Source organism: Phaenicophaeus curvirostris, chromosome 23, assembly GCF_032191515.1.
Source record: "Phaenicophaeus curvirostris isolate KB17595 chromosome 23, BPBGC_Pcur_1.0, whole genome shotgun sequence".
Taxonomy (NCBI): Eukaryota; Metazoa; Chordata; class Aves; order Cuculiformes; family Cuculidae; genus Phaenicophaeus; species Phaenicophaeus curvirostris.
In genome coordinates, this window is record NC_091414.1 from 958,150 (window position 1) to 976,041 (window position 17,892).

General features: G+C 63.2%; 1 protein-coding gene across 6 annotated transcripts in view; it reads left to right on the forward strand.

The window, feature by feature from the left end:
- Positions 1–7,061: 7,061 nt before the first annotated feature.
- The window catches only part of ADGRB2 (adhesion G protein-coupled receptor B2), a 28,451-nt gene continuing 17,620 nt past the window's right edge, over positions 7,062–17,892 (forward strand). For 5 of the 6 annotated variants that reach the window (XM_069875481.1, XM_069875483.1, XM_069875484.1 and 2 more), the window contains exons 1-2: positions 7,062–7,162; positions 14,717–15,518. In XM_069875481.1, the coding sequence (XP_069731582.1) occupies positions 14,732–15,518 (787 nt within the window). In that variant the 5' untranslated portion in view covers positions 7,062–7,162; positions 14,717–14,731. Of the gene's footprint in view, positions 7,163–10,969; positions 11,077–14,716; positions 15,519–17,892 lie in introns of those variants that run through there. The other variant, XM_069875482.1, reaches the window with a different exon arrangement.

A 17,892-nucleotide genomic window follows, 5' to 3' on the forward strand; every position in this document is an offset into this window, starting at 1 on the left:
AGCGTGGAAACGGCTGGGGAGTGGAACGTGGGGACAGCCAGGGCTGCACACGAAGCCCCAGGTGGGACAGATCCCATTCTGCTGGGTGCTGAGCACCCCCGGCCAGGTTTCGAGGGCTGCACAGAGCATCCTCATGGGGTGGGATCTGCATCACCCCCAGGGACCCCCACCAAGGGGCACCCGGCTGCGGGTGCTCTGCTCTGGCCCCACCTTGGGCGCTCGGGAGGCTTGGTGCTCTGCCCCGAGCGTTGCCGTGCGAGTGAGAGCTGGGAGGGGAGGCGGAGGGTGTGGGGCACCCATGTCCCTGCGCACACCCACGTCCCCCGCGCACACCCACGTGTGTGGAGGCTGAGCCGAGCTGCAGCCTGGTTTCCCTAGGAAACCGAGCGGAGGCCAAATCTGTGCGGGGAGGTGCTGGAGAGGCTCTGAAGTGTGGCCCAAAAAGCTCCATGGAGGTGTCCAAGGCCAGTTTGGATGGGGCTTGGAGCCCCTGATCCAGTGGGAGGTGTCCCTGCCCATGACAGGGGGTGGAACTGGATGGGCTTGGAGGTCCCTTCCAACCCAAACCATGATTCGCCTGCGTGCTGCCTGCGTGCCAACCCTCCTACACCTCCTTCTCCTCCTCCTCCACTTCCCACACCTTCTCCTCTCCTCCTCCTCTCCTCCTCCTCTTCCACGGGCCTTTCACAGGCTGCCAAGTGAAGATGCGTTTGCCGGGTTGCGCGCTCCAAAAGTTGATAATTCCCCTCCAGGCAATTAAAAGGGAGCCATTTCTCCTCAATCAGCCATATTTGAATATGGAAATGATTTTTAATTACTCAGAGTCAATATCATTTTATCACCAAAATGTGTTTGAACGAGGTTCGCCGTATTTGCAGGGCGTCTAATAAGCTGAATGCAAATTTGCTGCAATTCATGCTTTTTAAATGTTCGGCTGCGCGACGGAAGGTGCTGCCCTTTGAAGGTTTCATTCCCCGGCTCCTGACAGGGCACGGGATGCCGGCTGCCCCCCTCGCCCCGCCGGGTGCAGGGGCCACGATCCCAGTGGGAGATGGGGACGGCGACTGCCCCTTCGCTGTCCCCAGCTCGCTTGGCCCCGAACATGCCCAGGGTCAGCTCCACGCGGAGCTAATGACAGCTCGGCAGCGCTAGATCCCGGGCTATTGCCTCCTGATTAATTTGCTAATTATGTTCTGCTTTCATCCAAGGGGCCTGGCGGTGGTGCGGAAATGTCAGGCGCTTGTTTATGCCCCAGGTTGCTGGCAGAGCGACAGACGCCGGGTCCTGGAGGAGCCGTGCGTAACCTGGCCCTGCCAGCTCCGGCATCACCGCGCCGCGGATCCAGGGCTGCGCTGCTGCCTCTGCTACCGCCTCCCCCTGCCCGTCCTTGTGCCTCAGTTTCCCCCATGGTGGGAGCTGGAAATGTTCCGACCCCAGGGTGGGGAGCGCTGGCACCGTGGCCTCGATGCCACCGTGACGTGGCCGGGACCGAGTGCCCGTGGTCCTCGTGTCTCCGCGGGGCTGTCACAGCACCCGAGGTGAAGGCAATGGGGGCAACTTCCCATGGGATCATAGAATCATAGAATCACCAGGTTGGAAAAGACCCACCAGATCATCGAGTCCAACCATTCCCATCAATCGCTAACCCATGTCCCTCAGCGCCTCGTCCACCCGGCCCTTAAACCCCTCCAGGGAAGGGGACTCAACCCCCTCCCTGGGCAGCCTCGGACAGGGACCAATGACCCTTTCCATGAAATATTTTTTCCTGATGTCCAGCCTGACCCTCCCCTGGTGGAGCTTGAGGCCTTTCCCTCTCGTCCTGTCCCCTGTCCCTTGGGAGCAGAGCCCAGCTCCCTCCTCTCCACAACCTCCTTTCAGGGAGTTGTAGAGAGCAATGAGGTCTAATCAGGCTGGTATCAGCCTCCCAACCCCTGCATCCCGGTTCTTGGGTTACTGGGGGGCACTGGGGCTCCCTGGAGGAGACGCCGCCGGAGATGCCGCCCCCGTGCTGAGAAGGGGACAAGGGGACATGGCTAAGCAGATTCCCAACATTCAACCTCTGGGTTTTCCTGCTGCGAAAACCCATCAGGTGTCGGCGTTAAACACCGCTCTCCTGCAAGACTGAGCAGCCGAGATAACATCCTTGCCAGCGGCTTCAGCCGGGCTTTCTGCAGCCCTCATGTATATTAATCGAGATGAATATTTATGCAGAATTCCTTGCTGTTGAGCGGTTGCTCGTGTGCAGGCGCGATCTGGCTACCGCGGCTGGTTTGGGTGGTGAAATGGCTCCGGTGCCCGTGGGCAGCTCCACATGGGAACCAGCAGGGCTGGGGCTGAGCTCCGTCCTTCCCAGGCTGCTCCAGCTCGGGAAGGATCTCCCACCACACTGAGATCCACAGGGATTTATGCTGGAATGGAGCAGGGCTGATTTGCCCAGGGATGGGATGAGGGGAACTGGTTTTAAGCTGAAAGAGGGGAGACTGAGGTGAGATCTTGGAGAGAAATGTTTTGCTGTGAGGGTGGGGAGGCCCTGGCCCAGGTTACCCAGAGCAGGGGTGGCTGCCCCATCCCTGGAGGGGTTCAAGGCCAGGTGGGATGGGGCTTGGAGCCCCTGATCCAGCGGGAGGTCCCTATGGGCAGGGAGATGGATCTGGATGGGCTTTGATGTCCCTTCCAACGCAAACCATTCCATGATTCTATGATTTCTGCTGCATGGAGAGCCAGAAGAGGAAATCCCACGTGAGTCACACATGCTTGCTTCCCACTGATGCTGCGCTCGTCCCTCCATCCCACAGGACGAGGAGGAGGCAGCCTCTGCATCTCACCTGGCAGAGACTCTCCAGTTTCTCCCAGCAGCTCCCAGCCCGCCTGGCCCAGCGCCCCAAGGCCCTGACTCGCGCCAAGGCATCATCTCCACGTTGGTGTGGATGTGGATGGATCAGCCCTGATCCATCCTTCAGAGCAGAAAGGAAAAACCAAACCACAGGCTGATCTGAATCCCGTCCTCCTGGGCTCAAGCCATGTCCGTAGGTGTGGGAGCCACCTGGGATCGGCTCTTGGCTGCACCCCCCGGTCTGTAGCAAACCCCAAAGTGAGATTTATTTCTGAGCTTATTCACATCCTTCCTTTTCTGCTTGCCGCGTGGGCTGCCCTCACTCCTTTTCCGTCTCTTTTCTCCCTGCCACCACTCGCACGGAGCTTCACATGAAGGCGCGTCGGAGGTGAGCGGCGGCCGCGGGCAGCCGGCACGGGGCTGGTCCTCATCGCGGTGATGGGCACCAAGCGACCAGCGAGGGCTCCTCCGCCGGCGCTTACTGCCTCTTCCCATTAAAGTGGATTATCTTGCAAACCAAACTTGCCTGTTTATGGCTGCTTTTGTTTCTCCACTGGAGCAATTCGCAACCAAGTTTATGGGAAGCGATTCAGACAGGCGGCTGCAGTTACGGGCTTCTCAGGGGCTGCCTTCTGCTCCCATCTCGCCCCGCGGTTCCAGCCAAGATGCTCCTGCTAAGCCTTTCTGAAAAGCTGCTTCTCTGTGCCCTGCTCGGGGCAGACAAACCCTGGGGACCAGACCCGTGCGGGGCCACGGGAGCTTGGGAGCTGGTTATAGCATCCCCACATCCCCCTGGCTGGGAGCTGGACTCGATCTCTCCCCTGGACCCTCATCCAGGGCTGCCACCTCAGTGATTCTTCTGTGTCCCTGGTTTCTGTGCTGAACAAAGGGGAAATGAGAGCCCTGTGTTGGAAAAACAACAGAGCCGGGTGCTTCATGAGCCCCTGGTTGAGAGGAGGACTCGGATGATCCCTGCTTGGTACTGGCTGCCCTAGGGGTACCTGTGCCCATGGTGGTGGATGCTGTTAGCCACAGCCGTGGACGCTGTTAGCCAGAGCGGTGGATGCCAATACCCACAGTGGATGCCGCTAGCCAGAGCGGTGGATGCTGATACCCACAGTGGTGGATGCTGTTAGCCACAGCAGCAGAGCCAGAATAATGATCTTGGTGGCACCAGGGACCTTGTGTCAACCTAGCAGCTTATTATTGCTTTAACGGCCAGGTCTAATTCCCATCCAGCAGGCAAAGCCCTGGTGCTACAACCTCCACACGCGCAGGAGCTGCTCTAATTGTGCTCGTGTTGACACCCACCCGCCCCAAACCCCCGCACCGTTGGGGCTGTGAGCCCTGATCAGGGCTTTCTCCCCGGCCCAGTGGCGCATGGGGATGAGGAAGGTGCTGGGAGCGCTCGCACCCATCATCTGAGGAGATGCTTGGTTTGGCTGGGGGTCTCCAGCGCCTTCCCCAGCGCTGCCCGGTTCAGGGGGCTGTGAGGGGGCTGAGAACCCCCCGTGCTTTGCTTCAGGCTGGGGGCACGGCCGCTGGCGGAGCTGATGCTGCAGCTGGGGGAAGGTTTGCAGGGATGCAGCAGCAACAGGCAGCCATGGAGAGCACCCAGTTGTCCTGGTAACAGTGGGTGCTGATGGCTCCCACAGCTTGGAGCCCCCACCTGGCAGCACCGGAGCCCTCTGCCCTCCCCTTGCCGCGGGCAGGGTCCCACCTGGGGCAGAGGAGGGTTTTGGGGATGCTGCCTGCATCCCCGGGAGCCTGGGCCAGGGGATAACGTGGAGGCTGGAAATGACCCCCTTGCTTGGAAGGGGGGCTACAGGCTCAGGGTGACGTTACATGCACCCAGGCCTGGAGGGAAGAGGCTCCTGTGGGACACGATGGTGCAAACCACACTGCGCTGCAGCTGCTCCTGGGGCCAGGGCAGAGCCCACGGGCAATGTGCAAGCACCGCATCCTGCACCGCATCCTGCATCACATCCTGCATCACATCCTGCATCGCATCCTGCATCGCATCCTGCATCACATCCTGCATCACATCCTGCATCGCATCCTGCATCGCGTCCTGCGCCGCTTGCAGGGCAGCAGTAGTGGGTGACAAGTAGTGCATTTGGAAATCTAGGAGTCTATCAAGCGCAGCAGGCAGCCTGACCCAGAGAACTGTGGCTTTGGGATCACCCTTCTGCTAAGTCCCAGCCGCCACGATGATCGGTATTTACAGAGACGGGTTCTGGAATATCCTCCAGCGATGTCTGAGCTAATGATGCTCTTCTCCCTGGGATAAAAAACAGCCTGGAAAGCTGGTGTGCTTTTCATCAGCCTTGACCCAGGGGGATGAGTCTCTGCCTGGGGACGCGGGAGCACCAGCAGCTGCAGGGGGGACTGGGAAAAGGGAACACCAGGGAGATGCTGAGCTGAATTGCAGAAGGGTCTGAGGTGGAAATGACCCTGTACTCCCAGTGGTGCCGGGCTGCGCTAGGGCTGGTGCTGAGCTGCAGATCCCCGGGGTCCTGAGCAGGGGTTCTGGTGGTGCCTCCTGCTCCCTGGCCTCTGCGTCTGTCATGCGTGGCCCCACATGGGGGTGGAGAGGGATCACCCAGAGCCCCGTGCGCCCCAGGGCCGAGCAGGGCACGTGCAGTGCCCGGCAGCTTGCGGTGGGCAATGGGAACACGCTGTGTTTCCAGCCTCTCCAAGGGTCTCCCAGGGGAAGGATCCAGGCTGCAGTGGAGTCTCTGTGCCAGCTGCTCTCTGCTGTCTGAGGATCACCAAGATGCTCGGGTTTATCCTGGCTGTGCACGGCCTTCGCACGTGGAACTGCAGCTCTGCAGCCCCCTCGAACCCCACCGTGGCTCTGGGAGCCTGGTGTCCTCCGTGCCACGCACCTTTGTGCCCGGTTTGTGTGAACCTGGGGTGTGCCAGCCCCACTTCTCACCAGGTGCTGCTGCTCCAGGTCTCCCTGTACCCCTGCGAATCGTGCCGTGCCAGGACCGCACACACGTGCAACGTGGCTGCGGGCAAGGAGCATGTGTACCCTGCACAGGGGATGCCACGTATGGTTGTGAGCACCACGGCACATGTGCGTGCACCTCTGTGAGCAGGAACACACACTCGTGTGCATGCGCATACAGCCCAGTGTGTGCACAGACACAGCCCACGCCCCCGCGTGCACAAACCAGCTCGTGTGTGTGCGGGACACGGCATCCACATGGCTGCAGCACCCCCGTGCCCCCACAACACGCGTGTGCGTGTGTGCTCCACAGCCACCTGTGGCCACATGTGTTGCCCTCCATCGCTGCGGCATCTGGGGGGGTCACCTTCCCCCCTGCTCTGATTGGGGGTGTGGGGGGTGTGCAGCTTGCCTAATCCAGTGTTGGGGGGTGGTGTGTGTGCAGACCCCTAATCTGGCGTTGGGGAACAATTTGTGTGTGCATCTTCTTGATCCGATGTTGGGGGCAGTGTGTGTGTGCATCCCCCCTAATCCTGTATCAGGGTGGGTGTGTGTGTGCATCCCCCTAATCCGGTGTCAGGGTTGGTGTGTGTGTGCATCCCCCACTCTGGTGCTGGGGTTGGTGTGTGTGTGCATCCCCCTAATCTGGTGTTGGGGTATATGTTTGTGTGCATCCCCCTAATCCAGTGTTGGGGTCGGTGTTTGTGTGCATCCCCTCAATCCGGTGTCAGGGTTGGTGTGTGTGTGCATCCCCCGAATACGGAGTTGGGATCGGTGTGTGTGTGCATCCCCCTAATTCTGTATCAGGGTTGGTGTGTGTGTGCATCCCCTCAATCCAGAGTCGGGGTTGGTGTGTGTACATCCCTTTAATCCGGTACTGGGGTTGATGTGTGTGTGCATCCCCCTAATCCTGTATCAGGGTCCGTGTGTGTGTGCATCCCCTCAATCCAGAGTTGGTGTCAGGGTGTGTGTGCATCCCTTTAATCCGGTATTGGGGTTGATGTGTGTGTGCATCCCTCCAATCCGGTATTGGGGTTGATGTGTGTGTGCATCCCCCCAATCCGGTACTGGGGTTGATGTGCGTGTGCATCCCCACAATCCGGTGTCGGTGTGTGTGTGCATCCCCCTAATCCGGTTCTGGGGTTGGTCTGTGTGCGCATCCCCCGCTCGGTTGTCGGGGGCGGTGTGAGCCCCCCCCCCCCCCCCCCCTCTCCGCGGGCTCCGCGCAGGCTCCGCCGCTCCCGGTGCTGTCACCGCCGCTGCCTCCGAGCCGCCGCCGCCCCCCGGGCCCGGCAGCCGCCGCCGCCGCTCGGGGATGGCCAGCGCGCTGCTCGCCGCGCCGCGCCGGGGCCACTCGCGCTGCTGACGGAGCGCAGGTACGGACCGGGACCCCCGGGCACCGGCCACCCCCTCCCCGGGCACCGACACCCCCTCCCGGGGCGCTCTTCTCTGCCCCCGGTGCACCGAGCATCCCCCCTGCTCTGCACCGACATCCCCTCCCCGGTCCACTGAGCCCTCCCGGTGCACCGAGCATCCCCCCTGCTCTGCACCGACATCCCCCCTCCCCGGTCCACTGAGCCCTCCCGGTGCACCGAGCATCCCCCCTGCTCTGCACTGACATCCCCTCCCGGTGTACCGAGCCCTCCCAGTGCACCGAGCATCCCCCACCCCGCTCTGCACCGACATCTCCTCCCGGTGCACCGACACCTCCTTGGTGCACGGACCCCCCCCCCCTTCCCGGTGCACGGCGCTCTCCCCGGTGCAACGACCCCCTCCTCCCGGTGCACCGAAGCCCCTCGGTGCAACGACCCCTTTCCTCAAGCATCGACCCCCCCCCCACTCCCCGGTGCACTGGGGTGCGCGGTCGGTGCACCGAGAGGGGTCGATGCACCGGGAGGAGGGGGTGTCGGTGCACCGGGAGGGGGGGTGTTGGTGCAGCAAGGGGGTGTCGGTGCAGAGGGGTGCCCCCTGTGCCCGGTGCCCCCGCCCCGGTGCGTTGCGCTCCCCCCCTCTCCGCGGCAGCGGGGGCGGCAGCTGCCGGGGCTGCGGGATGCGGCTGCTGGGGCTGCCGCTTGGCACGGCTCCGGTTCCACCGAGCCACCCCCAAACCACCCCCCACCACCGGCCAACTTCGCCGGGACCGGGGCTGCCGGGGTCCCCCATCCTCCTGATCTCCCCTCAGGATGCTGCTCCCCCTCCTCCTCCTCCTCCTCCTCCATCATTTGGGGGTCTTGTTCCCCCCCATGTCCTTCCTCCTCCAGGATGCTGGTCCCCCCCCCGTCCTCCATCATTCGGGGGTGCTTGTTGCCCCCCTCCTCCTCCATCATTCGGGGCTGCTGGTCCCCCCCTCCTCCTCCATCATTCGGGGGTGCTTGTTGCCCCCCTCCTCCTCCATCATTCGGGGCTGCTGGTCCCCCCATGCCCTTCCTCCTCCAGGATGCTGGTCCCCCCCCCCCTCCATCATTCAGGGGTGCTGGTCCCCCCCTGCCCTCCCTCCTCCAGGGCTGCAGGTCCCCCCCTCTCTTGCGGGGCTGCTTATTCCCCCCCCAGCTGCCAGCGGTGCCTGGGCTCCAGCAGCCCTGCGCTGGGAGGACTGCAGGCATGTTGTGGAGCACACGCGTGTTGTGGGCACACGAGTGTCACGGGGCACACGTATGTCACTGAGAACACGCATATCAGTGGGCACACGTGTGTTGGTGGGCACATGAGTGTCATGGGGCACACACGTATCGGGGCACACGCGTGTCGGTGGGCACACATGGCACGGCGATGCCGTGATGTGTCATCCAGCAAGGCCACAGGCACCTGCCTGCTGCACCCGTGCCGTGTGGGCACACGCGTGTGCTGCCAGCCTGGCTGCTGGGCAGGTCGGTGTCCCCGCTCCGGGGCTGTCCCCACGCTGTCTCCCCCATGTCCGGGGCTGTGGGAGCTGGCGTGCAGCGGGCTGCGTGGGCAGGCGTGTTGGCGGAGCCCCGCAGTGAGCAGGGGGGTTGGTTGCAGGTCCCCCCGCGTGGCGCTTTGTTCGGTGCCAGCGTGCGGGGCTGCGGGGAGCCCCGGTGCCACGGCCGGGGCGAGCGGCACCCGGGGACTGTGGGCGTGCGGCGAGGGCACACGTGGGTGCCCAGCATGTGCCGGCACGGGCACGTGCCGTGTGCAGGTGGCAGCCGGATCTGGGGGGGAGGAGGGGAGCTGCTTCCCTCCCCAGGGTCCCCGCGAGCCCTGGGGTCCGTGATGGGCGCGGTGCCCCGTGTGCCCACGCGGGTCACTTGTTGAAGCACGGGGAGATGTTCCGCAGCCGGCGTGGAGGGTGCGCGTGCACCGCGCCTGCATGCTGGGTGCTGGGGGCTCGTGGCAGCGCAGCGTGTGAACAGCCCTTTGCTTTTCTAGGTCACGTCGCTCCTGCCTGTGCTGGCTGGCGCCCGGCAACCAGGGCCACCGGTGGCACGGGGTGGTGGCCCTGGGGTGGCCAGGCTGGGTTGTGGCTGGTCGGGGTTTCTGGGCTGGTGATGCCGATGACCACGGCGCGTGTGGAATTGGTGGCGCGGCGCTGGCACTGAGCTGGCTGCTGGGAGAGCTCCCGAGGGGCTTCGGGGTGGATGTTTGGGACCGAGCTCTCCCCTGCGTGAGGGCGGCAGCGGCTGAGCCGAGGGGGGCTCGTGAGGAGGGAGCCGGCTTGTGGGGCTCATGCCAGGTGCCTGTGGCGTGGCACGGCTGTCGTCACTGTCACCACCACTAGCTGCTCTCCGGCCACCCTCCTCGGGGACGCTCAGTGTGGGGTTTCCCAGTGGGGCTTGTCACCGCGGCGCGGGCGGCACAGGAGTTGGTCGTGGGGCAGTGCCAGCCCCTCTGTGCCAGAGCCCCGAGACTGGCAGCAGCTCCTCTTCGAGGCCTGCCTGGTGGCTTGTCACACGTTGTCACCAGAGCCCGCATTGATCCACGGAGTTTGCAAGAGGATGGGATCCTACAAATTTGGTCTGTGCTGGAGAGAAAATGGATACGGAGCTGGCGCTGTGGGCAGCTCGCTCAGCGAGCGGCAGCCGCGTGGCAGAAGTGCTGCAGCATCCAGGCTGGGATGTTCTGCCTGGTTTTCCCTGCTGCCTCCTGCTCTTTTTGATGCCTCTGGAAGCATGAGTGACATCTCTGTCGTGCCAGCGATGGGCGTTGGGTCAGGGCGCGGGGCTCGGTGCCCCCGCTTGGGCTCGCGGGGAGCTCTGGCACCGACCTTCCCCCCAGCCCAGCAGGAAGAGGTGGATTTTCCTTCACCCGCGCAGTTGCCATCGCTGCCAGGTCCCCGTGTCCCATGCCGGGGTCTCTCCAGGCTGGGTCGGGGCTGCAGAACAGGTTCCCCTTGTCCAGAGGAAAATGATGCTCAGCCAGATGATGCACAAACAGTGGGATGAGGCGCTCGCCTGGACCAGCCCCCACCGCCCCCACACAGCCCTCGGGGCTGGGCTGCTGCGATGCCTCGACACTTCTCCATGGGAATCTGGACCAGGGCCCTGCAACCTCATTTCCTACCACGGAGCCCTCCTCTAATGGGGACGGGGCTGGCGCGGGGCCACCCGGCTTGGTTGCCAAGCGTCAGAGGCTCTGTAGCTCCTCGGTGCCATCGTGTCCCCTCCTGCTCTCGTCCAGTCTGTTCGTTCTTGATGTCCTCCAAGAGCAGGATGGAGCCGGGCCCTTCTCTTCCTCAGGGCACCTCAGAGGCTCCTGGTGGCTCTGGGTCTGGCTGAGATGTTGGTTTACAAAAAAAAATCCCTCCAATGTGAACAGACCCTCCTGCGACTCAGGTTTTCTTGATCAGGGAGGGCAGGGACAGGACGAGGGGGAATGGTTTTCAGCTGAAAGAGGTGAGATGGAGCTGAGATCTTAGGGAGAAATGTTTTCTTATGAGGGTGGGGAGCCCAGAGCAGGGGTGGCTGCCCCATCCCTGGAGGGGTTCAAGGCCAGGTTGGATGGGGCTTGGAGCCCCTGATCCAGTGGGAGGTGTCCCTGCCCCTGGCAGGGGTGGGACTGGATGGGCTTTGAGGTCCCTTCCAACCCAAACCATTCCATGACTCTGTGGAGCTGATGGACAACAGGGAGCCACAGCCCAGCGACAAGGAAGCTTCTTGGAAGAGGCTGTGGGAGCATCCCCTGCGGGTGCCCGGGGGGCCTCTCCTCCAGGGACCCCTGTGCAGGGGGAGGCAGCACATGCTGTTCCCTGGCAGAGCGTAATCCCTAATCCCGGAGGAGATTTCACTGCGCTGTCTCTCGGCCTTGCTTCTGGAGTGGAGTTTTACCAACAGCAGTTAAGTAAAATAAATAAAAGGGCCTGCGCTTGCCAGCGCTCGCGAGGCTGAGCCAGGGACTGGCAAACGGCACCATTAATTCCAGCTCGGCGCTGCTGCCAGGCTGCCGGCTCCGGGGAAGAGGGGAGCGCAGAGAGGGGGAATCATGGTCCCGGGGGCTGGGAGGGCTGTGCCGCGGCGGGTGGCAGCACCACGGATCCTCCTCTCCTTGCATGGGAGCCCACGCGTGAACACGCATGTGCATGGGAGCTCGTATGTGAACTCGTATGTGCACGCACACGCCTTTGCAGGCAGCTGCATGCTGCGGGGTTGCTCCAGCACCGTCGCCTGGCGATGCTGATGGCGTTAATTAGTTGGCAGCGAGGCTGTGTCGGTGCCGGGTGCCGGGGGTCCCTGTGCTGGGAGGGCGAGGGCTGAGCACGGAGGTGGCGGAGGCGGCTTTGAAGCTCCCGGATGCCTTTGAGCTGCGAGCGAAGGCTCTGGCAATTGAAGGGTTGTGGATTTTCCTGGCAGGAAGAGCTCGTTAGGGCGCTGTCTTTGTCGGCATCACCTCTGGGCAGGCAGGGATGCGCTCCCATGGGATGGAGCCCCTTTCCTGGCTCTCTGGCCGTGCCACCAGCCAGCCCGCTGCCTTTCAGCAGGGACCGAGGTTGTTCCCACCGTGGTTTAACACCCAGGGCTGCCTGGCCCTTCCTCACCCTCATGCCCTTGTCCCGCGCCATCCTGGCCCTGGGGATGCTCGTGAATCACAGATTTTCTACAGCCTATTAAAAGAACACGGTCGGGTTAAAAACCGTGTCTCTTAAACCCCAAATCTCCTTTACTTTGCTATTAATCGTTTCCCAGATTATTAATGCCGGTGAGGTTTAGTGCCGCCCGTTTATCACTTTGGGGGCTGGCTGGTGGCTTCGCGTGGCCGGAGAGGAGCAGCTGTGGCCGAGCGAAGTGTGATGGTTGGGAGCTGGACCCACTGGACCAGATCCTCACTGAAATCCCTGCTCGTGTGAAGCATCTTGAGGGAAACAACCTGTTTGTGCGGGGCTGGTGCTTCCTCGTGCTGTGCTGCGGCTGGCGAGGTCGGATCCTGGCACAGGAGGGATGCGATGGCAGCGACGGAGAGGGGCCGTGCTCCGACTGCCAAGGATGGGCAGCCCGGGAAGTCTCTTCCCGGTTCTGTGATGGCTCTTTAAATGCTTTAATTAAAAACCCACCCCCTTTTCCCTGCCCAGGCGCGGAACAAAGGCAAATGGAAGGGGCTGGAGCTGGTGGCTCCTGCAGGGAAGCGCGCCAGCCTGTGCCAGCCGTGCTCCGCGTGCCATCCCGTCCCTGGGGAGCAGCACACATTCCAGCAGCAGCCTGGCAAAGCGGCTGGGTGCTGCGGGTTCCTGGGGGCAGCCGGTGTGCCCCCATCCCAGCGCTACTGGGATGCAGATGCTGGTGCTGAGCGGCTTTTCCCGCATGGACCGAGGCCGTTGCGGAGGCGTCGGGGCGATGGGCAGCGGGGCCGTGCCCGGGCACCCCTGCGAGGCTGGGCTCGCTCTCGCCAGAGCAAACCGACGGCGACGCCGCAGGGTGCGAGGTCCTCGCCACGGTGCCAGGTAGGGAGCGACAGTGCCCGCGCCTCGAGGCCCTCGGCAGCTCCCGACGGGTGACTCGCTGCCCCAGATGTTAAATCTCTTTCTCAGGCCCAGCTCGCAGCTCGGTGAAATATTTTCACTGCAGCAGCGACGGCGAGCGCTGCGGGGAGCGGGGCTGGTGCTGAACGAGCTGGATCAGATTGATTCTGCTCTTAACGAGCTCTGGCCTTCGGTCACGGCCACGGCGCAGTGCCCAGCGCTTGGGCAACCGCAGCGCCAGCCCCGGTGGGATTTTGGGGTGGAGGGAGGCTCCAAAGGAGCTGGGTCTCGCACGGCACCGTGTTTAAGTCGCAGGGAGCTCAGGGAAGTGTGGCAGTGGGCTGCCTGGCCCTGCAGAGCTTTCTGGCAGTGGGTTCATGCCAGCGGCAGCCGCGCAGGCAGGCTGAGCAGCGGCAGGAGCTGAGCAGGAGGGATGAGTGGATGGCGGTGCCGGAGCATCCTTCCTCGCTGCTCCTGGGCAAGGGAAGCAAGCACCATCTTGTGTCCCTGCCAGGCTGCGGGAGCCCCAGGAGCTCGCTGCAGAGCGGCAGCGTGTCCCTGTCTGACCTCCTCCTCCTCCTCCTCCTCCTTCTCCTCCTCCCATGCCCGGCTCTCCGGAGCAGAGGAGGGTTTTGGCTCTTTGGGGGACCCCAGGTCCTTGCTGGCTGTTTGAGGAGCATCAGTGAGGGATGCTGGTGGGGCTCCCCACTCCAGCGCCCCTCGTCTCCCTGCTGCTGTGGATGGGGGGGTGTCTCTGGTTGAATTCATCAGGTTATCCTGGAGATGGAAGTGGCTGCAGGACAGTGGAGTTTTCTTTTGCCCCAGATCTCCCTGATGCATCAGAGGGTTCTGCCTGGGTCCAGCCCCAATCTTGGCTGCTCTGGCTGGCTCCATCCCAGCCTCTTTCTCCCCATGCCCTCATGCTGCTGGGGGGGCTGCCGGCACCGAGCCCCCGTGCTGCCGGGGCGGCGGGAGCCAATGCCAGCCTGTTGCATGAAAGCTGGGTTATTTTTGGCTCTTTAATGTGCCCGTCGTGGCTTCAGTGCAAGCTCAGCTCAGCTCAGGCTCCCTCCCCCACGAGCAGGGGGATGCCCTGGCTCTGGGGCCTTGGCCAGGGGTGATTTGGGAGCCGGAGCTGTTATTTGGGGATGGAGAAGAGCATCCCTGTGTCATGCTGAGTGCCTGCTTCTCCCCTGACCCCTCCATGGCTGGGATGGAGGGGAGCAGGGACCTCAGTATTTTGGAAACCAACCCCTGGAATGACATCCATCCCCTGCAGCCACCTCTTGAACATTCTCTGCCCTCGCCGGGGCTGCCCCCTCACCACGCCGAGTGGTGCCACCACGTGCACGGTGCCCTTGGCCTCGGGAGAGCCGCGCTCCGGTCCCGCTTAATAAGGCCACTGTATGCATTATTTTATTAATGAGTTATTAAAAAGCTATCCATGGCCATGCTGCTGCCTGCCTGGCACGTTGTCCAAGAAATATAGTGATTGCTCACCCCATGCCGGGCTCTTGCGGCCATCGGGGACACACACGCTCCCGGGGTGTCCGTGCGCACCCCGTGCCTCACCCCGGGCTCCTGCTGAGCAGCCGACCTGTCCCCATGGTGCTCTGGGCACCAGCAATAGCTGTGAGGCTTCTTATAGCCCCGTCTGGGGAGAAGTTCTTTGGTGGCTCCTTGCCTGGGTTGGGCTTGGCTGGCTCTGGCCGGTGAGCCGAGGGGTGCTCGGCACCGGGATGGGAGCCGCATCTCAGCTCTGGGGGTCTTGGGGGTAAATCCCACAGTCTGTGCTGCACGCTCCCAGCCCAGGGGCTGCCTTGGCACAGGGAGACAGGGCAGGGGTCTCCCGGCTGTCCCCTGTCTGCAAGGGGGCACTTGGGGACACGGAGCAGCTGGTGCTGCTCCCACGCCAGCCGGGGCTCAGCGCAGGGTGCTGGCCTCCCCGGGCCAGCTCCGCACCCCCCGGCACAGCGAGGAGCCTCCGGGTAAGCATCTGTCTGTCCATCTGTCTCTCCCCCAGGGCAAATGCCATAGGATGACCGCTGCTGGTCCCCTCTTACTGGCTGTGATATCGTCTCTCCTGTGGCTCACGCGGAGCTTCGACCCGGCTCCCAGCGCCTGCTCCGCTCTGGCCTCTGGTGTCCTCTACGGCTCCTTCTCCCTCAAGGACCTGTTCCCCACCATCTCCTCTGGCTGCTCCTGGACCTTGGAGAACCCCGACCCCACCAAGTACTCGCTCTACCTCCGCTTCAACCGGGAGGAGCAGGTCTGCACCCACTTCTCGCCCATGGTGCTGCCGCTCGACCACTACCTGGCCAACTACACCTGCGACCCCCGCGGCGAGGCCACCAGCCCCTCACCTGCGCGCCAGCGGCCGGACCACGAGGAGGAGGAAGAGGAGGAAGCCGAGCTGGAGCTTTGTGAGGACGCGGGGCCCTTCACCTTCCTGCATTTCGACAAGAACTTTGTGCAGCTCTGCCTGGCGGCCGAGCCTGAGGCGGCCCCTCGCCTCCTGGCTCCCCAGGCCCTGGAATTCCGTTTCGTGGAGGTGCTTCTCATCAACAACAACAACTCCAGCCAGTTCACCTGCAGCGTGCTCTGCCGCTGGCTGGAGGAGTGTCTGCAGGCGCCTGGCGCCCGCCGCTGCGGCTTCACCCATGCCGGCTGCAGCTGCCAAGCGGAGAGCCCGCCGGCACCGCGGCGCAACGGCACGCGGCACGCTGCCCGCACGCCCGCCCCGCCGCCCTCCGCCAGCGACTGCTGCCCCACCGACCTGCATTCTGCGAATGCCAACGAGTTCGACCTGCCCAGGGTCCCACACGGTGAGTGGGGTGCAGGGGGAGCCCCAGGGAGAGCCTCCTGCTCCGTGCGTGCCTCCTGGGGTGCTGTGCATGGGGCAGGGAGGCCGTGCAATGGATTCATCTTCCTCATGCATGATCCCTGGGCAGGAGGGTGCACACTGGGTGCTGTGCACGGAGCAGGGAGGCTGCGCGGTGGATGGATCTTGCCCGTGCACACTCCTTGGGGCAGGAGAGCATGAATCGGGTCCTGTGCATGGAGTAGAGAAGCTGTGTAGTGGATGAATCCTGCCTGTGCAAGCTCCCTGGGCTGGGAGGGTGCAAACTGGGTGCTGTGTATAAAGCAGGAGGGCCATACAAAGGGTGAATCCTGTCTGTGCGTGCTCCCCTGGGGCAGGAGGGTGCAAGCTGGATGCTGTGCACAGAACTGGGAATCTGTGCAATGAAGAATTTCACCCATACGTGCTTCCCAGGCTAGGAGCGTGCAAATCAGGTGCTGTGTATGGAGCCGGGAAGCCATGCAAAGGGAAAATCCTGCCTGTGCGCAATCCCTGAGGCAGGAGGGTGCAAACTGGGTGCTGTGCACAGAGCAGGGAAGCCATGCAGTGGGTGAAACTTGCCTCTGCGTGCCCTCTGGGGCAGGAGGGCACAGATTGTCTGCTGTGCATGGAGCGGGGAAGCTGTTCCCGTCCCGTGCACGCTCCTAGCTTTCCGCACACCTTGCTGGAGCGATGTCCTGGCTCGGCGGAGCTGCCGCTCGCTCTGCCCTGGCCACGGCTGCCCTGGCACAGCCCCGGGGCCCTGCTCGCTGGGCTGCTGCGCGCCTGCCTGCGAGCCCGGAGCAGCAGCCCTGTCACTCTGCATTGGTGGAGACGTGGAAAACAATTTGCAGGTAAAATGACCCTTTCCCGTGGCAAATTACCCTTGACTGCTGCGGCTCGGGCGCTTGTTATTCCAGGCAGGATGTCACGGCGTGGCAGCACGGCACGGCCGGGCTATTAACCAGGCGGAATGAAGCCATTTACTTGTTACGGGTTTGCAGGAGCCTCAAGTGAAGATAAAGCAGCCGTGCTCGCGGTGGGCACGAGGTCAGGCTGCTCGTGGCCGGGAGCTGCCGCGCCCAAGCGCTCCCTTGGCCCGGGGGGCGTCTCTGCCGAGCTCAGCGAGGCGTTCTGGGGCACATCTGGCCAGATGTTCCCCCCCCACGCCAGCTCCGGGTGATGCGCAGGGAGGAGCAATCCCCAATTTAGCTGTGTTGGGGCCTTTATCCCACAGATTAGGTGCTGGTGCTGGGCTGCGGGTGTGGATATAATTTCATTGGGCTTTAGCATTTCTTTCAGGAGCTGAATGTCATTACGGGCAGATCCCCTGATTAAATCCCCGGTCCGTTACAGCTACAGGGTTGTAAATCGCCTCATCTCGAGGGGAGCTGCTTGAGCTGGTTTTAGCTTTATTTTTTTTTCCCTCTTCCTTTTTTTGCCTTTAAATGCAACTCCACGTGTGCGATTAAGACCTCAGTGCCGGGTTCAGGCATCACCCCCAAGCTCAGCCAGGATGACCCCTGTGTGTCCCAACACCCACTGTGTCCTGAGGTGCCTGGAGAGCCACAGGGGCTGCAGGACACCCCATCCTCTCCCTTCCCAAGGGGATTCATGGTTGGACTCGATGATCTGGTGGGTCTTTTCCAACCTGGTGGTTCTATGATTCTATGATTCTATGATTCGGCACCTCCCGGCTGGTTTAGTGGGGTTGGTAATGCCAAACATGGCTCGGAGAGGGTGTGGGGCTTGGTGCTGGAGAGAAGCATCCCTGCAGCCCCGCACGCTCGGGCACCTCCTCTCCACGGACCGGCTGCCAGGGTGAGAGCACGAACTCCCCGCTCCTTGTCCAAATTACATTTGACATTCAATTAAAACCTGGAGGCGCCCAGAGGTTCAATGTTATTGCGGCACGGGAGCCGCAAGGGTAATGCGCTGCCTCGGCCGCCCCGCGTGCCGCGCAGCTGCCAGCCACACCGTGCTCCTCACAGGATGCTCTCCTGCCTCGCCAGGATGGATTGCGGGGCCGGAGCACAGAGCACCCTTCATGGCAGCGAGGGGGGGTCCCCGGCTCCCCGCGGGGTGGAGAATGGGCGCCTTTCAGGGTGGCGCTGGCAGGGGGGCTGAATGGTGCCTGTGAGCCGAGCCTTGGCGGGCGCCCAGCGCTGATCTCACCGGCTCTCGCCCGCTGAGCGCCGCAGCGACGCGGGGGCTGGCACCCACCCAGCTGCTCGCGGGGCCTCCCCGCTGCCAGCCGTGACCCCGGAGTCCCCGTCCCTTGTGCCGTCCTCTCCACGGAACGGAGCCCGCGGGGACATGGTTGGAGCTGCGAGGATGCGTGGGTGGGTGTGAGGATGGGG